This window comes from Myotis lucifugus, unplaced genomic scaffold (genome assembly GCF_000147115.1).
Source record: "Myotis lucifugus unplaced genomic scaffold, Myoluc2.0 scaffold_66, whole genome shotgun sequence".
Classification (NCBI taxonomy): domain Eukaryota; kingdom Metazoa; phylum Chordata; class Mammalia; order Chiroptera; family Vespertilionidae; genus Myotis; species Myotis lucifugus.
In genome coordinates, this window is record NW_005871114.1 from 1,895,020 (window position 1) to 1,901,154 (window position 6,135).

At 45.3% G+C, this 6,135-nt stretch overlaps 1 protein-coding gene across 1 annotated transcript in view; it reads right to left on the bottom strand.

Annotated features, from left to right (window-relative positions):
• The window catches only part of LOC102425438 (proto-oncogene FRAT1), a 2,119-nt gene extending 1,838 nt beyond the window's left edge, over nucleotides 1–281 (bottom strand). Inside the window, exon 1 of the mRNA XM_023754829.1 lies at nucleotides 6–281. Coding sequence (XP_023610597.1) covers nucleotides 6–281 — 276 coding nt within the window. The remainder of the gene's footprint in view (nucleotides 1–5) is intronic.
• Nucleotides 282–6,135: the final 5,854 nt, after the last annotated feature.

The window sequence follows — 6,135 nt, forward strand, 5'->3', positions numbered from 1 at the left end:
CGGTCGGGGGGCCGGGCCTTATCCGCCAGCACCGCCGCCGGGGGCCGCGGGGGCTGCAGCGGCGGCCCGGGGGGCGCGCACAGGGAAGCCGGGCTGTCCTGCCCCGCGTCCAGCTGCAGCGTCTCGCCGATCTGGGCCACCAAGCGGTCCACCTCGCCCGAGCCCCCCAGCGTCACCGACCGCTCCAGCAGGAGGAAGTTTCCCTGGTCCTCCCTTCTTTCCTCCCCCCTCCGCTTTCTCCCCGGCTTTCCTTTTTCCTCTTTCCCTCCCGGCACGGGCATGGCCCCCCCGCCCCCCGGCACGGGAGCTCTGCGGGCGTCGCTGGCGGCTCTGTGGGCCGCGGCGGAGCCGGGCGCGGTGCTGGGGCCGAAGCCGGGCAGGGACCCGGGCCAGGGGCCGGAGTGGACAAGGAAGCCGGGGACCCACGGGCACTCGTGCCGCGCGTTGCACCGCGGCAGCCAGAATCCTACCGGCTCCGGTTGATTTGTAAACAATGGGTGACGTCTCCGTGGGGCCCTACCACCGTGCCGGGCGGGGGGGTGCCGTACTGATGGGGGCCGGGGCGCCCTCTGGGTCCAGGCCCAGGGTGGAGCCTTGCTCCGTCTGAGCTTCACAATCCTGAATGCTGTCTGCGGGGGCGCAGTGGGGAGCCGATCCTCGCTCTCTTAGGAGGGCGTGATGGGCATTTCCGGCAGATGGACACCGGGTGGGCTGTTGGTTTCTTCCACACACAACACCTACACTTACACGCCCACACACTCCTCTGCCCTAGCGCGTCAACTCCTCTGGTTTTGGCATTTGCGCTTTTGAGGTCCCTGGTGCCACCAGCGTCTGGGCAGTGACGACCGGGCGAGTTAGGCGAGGATGGAGAGGAGGACTCAGGTTAGGAATTTGTCTGGAGGTTAGGCAAACGAGGCTGACAGGAAAGGAGGAAGGGGGCCCCGTGGTGCAGATGGGGGTGGCAGAGTTGGAATTGGCAAAGAAAGACCATACATTAATGTTTCTTGATCAGGAGCATGGGTATGTGGGGACTTGGACTGTGGCTGGCATTACTGTAGAGGACAAAGTTGCTAGCTCTGAGCTGGAAAGTGGCTTTAAGAAGAATGCCTCAACCCAGTAGGGGAGTATTCTATTTAAGAGGGTGTCAGGGAAAAAAAAAAAAAGAGGGTGGCAGAAGAGGAAAATGGTGAGCTGTTTGGATGGAAGCGGAGATATAGGCCACCTTAACCCTCCAAGATATCATGATTGGTTTAATGATTAACCAAGATTTATTTTTATTGATTTTTTTAAAAGAGAGAGGAAGGAAGAGGGAGAGAGAAACATAGATGGGAGAGCGAAGCATCCATGGGCCGCCCCCAGCATGCCACCCACCTGGGATCTAGTCTGCAAGGCAGAAAATCAATTCTTTCACGTTGCCTGGAGGTTTTACACCTTTATTCAGAACCCCAAACCTCTCAGGTCTAACTCTAAACACTACACTCATAGTGCTTTTGGTGGACCAGCCTTTACAAGCCAACCAGGGGAGGGATTTTAGCAGAGTGATGAAAATATCCAAAATTGCATTGTGGTGATGGTTGGACAACTCAGTAAATTTACTAAACATCTGAATGTTCACTTAAAACGAGTGAATTTTTATGTAAATTGTACCTTAATAAAGTTGTCTTTAAAATTAGCCACAGCCCAGCTGGAGTGGCTTAGTGACTGAGCATTGACCTATGAACCAGGAGGTCACAGTTTGTGTGGGGCATGCAGGAAGCAGCTGATCAATGATTCTCACAGAAGCCAGATAGTAGGGAGGTATTTTAAAATACTGAGCAGGAGAGCAGCGTGATTTAGAAGGGAGTGCAGGAGGAAGAAACTGGAATCTGGGGATCCAGAGAAGTAGGAACAGGGGTCTTGGTGGGCAGGTCCAAAGATGCTAATTACTGGAGCAAAACTTTAGGGAGGGATGGAATACCTGGGAAGTTATTTAAAATAAAAGGGAATTGGCCTGTTTTTGCCATGAGTGGAGGGAAAAAATGTGAGAATAAAGAGACAGTTTGAAGAAAGCCATTGAATTTTTGGAAATCTTGGAAACACAGATTTCTATTGGGTGTCATACATTTATATCTCATTTTAGTGGATTTCTTAGCATTTTCTCCATATGAAATTATGTCATCTGCAAATAGACATCATTTTACTCATTTTTAAATTGGGATGTCTTTTATTTTTCTTGCCTAATTGCCCACGCTAGAGCCTCTAGAACAGTGGTTCTCAACCTTCCTAATGCTGCAACCCTTTAATACAGTTCCTCATGTTGTGGTGACCCCCAACCATAAAATTATTTTCGTTGCTACTTCATAACTGTAAGTTTGCTACTATTATGAATCGTAATGTAAATATCTGATATGCAGGATGTATTTTCTTTTTTTTTTTAAAATACATTTTATTGATTTTTTACAGAGAAGAAGGGAGAGGGATAGAGAGTTAGAAACATTGATGAGAGAGATCGATCAGCTGCCTCCTGCACGCCCCCCACTGGGGATGTGCCCGCAACCAGGGTACATGCCCTTGACCGGAATCGAACCCGGGACCCTTGAGTCCGCAGGCCGAAGCTCTATCCACTGAGCCAAACCGGTTCGGCAATATTTTCATTGTTACAAATTGAACATAATTAAAGCATAGTGATTAATCATAAAAACAATATGTAATTATATATGTGTTTTCCGATGGTCTTAGGAGACCCATGTGAAAGGGTCATTCGACCCCTAAAGGGGTCGCGACCCACAGGTTGAGAACCGCTGCTCTAGAACAATATTGAATAGAAGTGGTGAAGGCAAATGTCCATGTCTTGTTCCTGTTCTTAGAGAAAAGCATTCAGTCTTTTACCATTAAGTATGCTGTTGGCTATGCGTTTTCATAAGATGGCCTTTATCAGAGTGAGGCCATTTCCTCCTATTCCTGTGTTTTTTGAGCATTTTTTTTTTTTATCGTGAAAGTGTCATCTCCTCATTTTAAATAATTGTTCACTTGAAAGTGTGGTCAAAGCAACCGTTTATTAGCTAGAATATTCTGAACCTAATTATTCAAAAATTTCAGATGAAAATAATTAAAGCAGTTTGTGTTTTTATTCTTTAGCTCAAAATCTGTAAACCTCATACATTGTGTGGGAATGAAAAATGATACAACTGCTTCTGAAAAAGATGTGGCAGTTTCTTGCAAAACTAAACATACACCTCTCCTATGATTCAATTCCATTCCGAGATATTTACCTAAGAGAAATAAAAACATAGATGTGCATCAAGGCCTACAGGCAGATCATCGTAGCAGCTTTATTCATAAAAGCCATGAACTGGAAACAGCTCAAGTCTTTATCAACAGGTGAATGAATAAACTATGGCACATTCATAATATCATAATATGATAATACTTTCGCAACAAAAAGAATGGAAGTATTGCTGCATGCAATGCCATGGATGAATCTCAAAAAGAGTGCTCTAAGAAAGGGAAGCCAGAGAAAAAAAAAGTACCTACCATATGATTCTGTTTATATGAAATTCCAGAACAGAAAAAATTAATTTACAGTGGGGAAAAAATCAGAAGACTGAGATTGCCTTTGGAGAGGGTGGGGTCAGGGCAAGGACTGAGAACAGGCCTGAGGGAAGTTTAGGGGTAGTGGTAATGTTCTATATCTTGGTAGCTTTCATTTGGGTTTCACGAGTGTATGTATGTGTTAAAACACATTTTATTTATTGTATATAAATTTTACATGAAAAGAAAGAACTGTAAACAAATATTAAATTCTGGTTAATAGACATGCTAATGAATTTAGGGGTACAATTTATTCTCAAGTGCACAAAAATGAGATGGATTAATATATGGATAAAAGGATGGGTAAGACAGGTAGATCTATGATAAAACATGCATAATAAAGTGTTAATGTTGCCTGGCCAGCGTGGCTCAGTGGTTGTGTCCACCTATGAATCAGGAGGTCAGGGTTCGATTCCCTGTCAGGGCACATGCTTGGGTTGCGGGCTCGATCCCCAGTGGGAGTCATGCAGGAGGCAGCTGATGAATGATTCTCTCTCATCATTGATGTTTCTATCTCTATCTCTCTCTCCTACTCCCTTTCTCTCTGAAATCAATAAAAATATGTTAAAAAATAAATAAAGTCACTAAAAAAAGAAAGTAAATTTAATGTTATGTGAAGTGAAGTATATCTCAATTTTTAAATGCTAAAACATTAATAGTTGGATCTAGGTGTTGGGGAATAGGGTAGTTCACTCTCAAATTCTTTCAATTTTGTTGACTGTTTGAAAATGTTGAGAATAGCATATTTTTTTAAAAAGCTCTAAAAAAGGAGCCATTCATTTTGTGACTTCCTTTAGAATTGCCCAGGGCATGTGGGGGCTGAGGGCTGTCTAGTGGGAAAGAAGGGAGGAAGCGCTCACCCTGCTGGCCAGTTGACAGGGGAATTGTGTGGACTCATTCTCTGGTGTTGAAAGGATGTGGACGGTCGGCTATGGGTTGACTAAATTCTTGCCCACTGTGGAAGATTTCACACTGTATGGCAGCAATGGGGCTTGACACCTTTAGAGGTTAGCAGCCATCCCTGAGTGATGGGCTGGCTCCTTTACTAATTCCTTCATTGCCTCCCAGCTCCCAGATAGCGAGGCTGTGGGAGCTGGGCTGGTTGGGGAGGAGGGATTTGTACTGAGAATTTTGAAGAGATTAGGGGACTCACACTGAGATGCAAGGAGGTGCTAATGGGGTATTAAACACGCCTCCGTAGCGTAACAGGTGAAAGCTGGAAACCTAAAGGCAGAAGCTGAAAATGTATTGAGCTGTTGATAGGATGGAAAAGATAACAGGTTTAAACAGGGTTTTAGGAACAGGTGGGTCTGTAACTGGTGTTCCAGCTTTGGGCTAACACTGATGCAGCAGTGAGGAATATTTTGCTACTTATAAAAGTAGAAAGGACTCAAGACGGGAGTATGTGTAGAGCAAGCATGTCAAACTCAAAGGCTAACACAGGCCAAATAAACAAGGTTTGAGTTTGTGTGGGCCGCAAAAAACCAAAAGCTTCAATTTTCATAGAAACGTAGGTTTATGTCTAAAAGTATAGTATAAAAAAAAAGAACAAGAGCAATGATAAAATTAATGTTTTCTTCCTGACCTTTGGCATCTCTTCTCTGCTACTATCTTTCCTACTTTGGGGGAAATTTGTTCGCAGTGATTACTTTCAAAATTGACCCAAGGTGAATGTCAGTAATTCTGGACCTGACAGGAGACTTATTTCCTTTCATAATTGTAAATAACTGCTCACACCATTACATTGGCTGGGCCGCAAACAATATTTGTTGTGGGCCGCGAGTTTGACACGCTTGAGGAATGCTGTCCCAGAGGTGGAGACTTGAGTAGTGCACTGAGTTGAATAGGTTCCCCTCTAAATTCATGTCCACAGGGAACCCTGTAAATGTGACCTTATTTGGAAATAGGGTCTCTGCAGATATGATCACGTTAAGATGAGGTAAAACTGGATTAGGGTGGGTGGGCCCTAATGCAGCCACTGATATCCTTTTATAAAAAGAAGGAAATTTGGACACAGATACATACAGGGAGGATGCCATGTCTGTCAGACAGAGGCAGAGATTGGAGTGATGCTGCCACAAGCCATGGATGGCCAGCAATCACCAGAGGCTGAGAGCACGGAGCAGCGTCTCCCGCAGATTCCCCAAGGAACAAACCCTGCTAAGTCTGACGCTTTGATATCAGACTTCTGGCCTCCAAAACTGTGAGAGAATAAATTCCCGTTGCTTTAAAGCACTGAGTTGGTGGTAATTTGTTATAGCAGCGTTAGGAAACTAGTGCTCGTTTCCAGGGACTGTTTGAAATGTGTAAGGCGTGGAGGAATTTATTGGATGTTCTGGGGTAGTTCTGAGAATCAGTGGAAAAAGTGAAGGGTTGAGAGCCTCTCCGATTGCCATGCTAGGTCCAGCCAGATCTACCATCAAAGAAGAAAGAGATGAAAAAACAAGGGGCCAGTAAAGCTTTGTTGATCACAGGTGAAAAATGGCTATGCCAGTAGGACATCTTTGCAGGGGCTATTAGGATGACCCCTTCTAGGCTGATATAGTTAGTGTTCCCCTTTCTGGG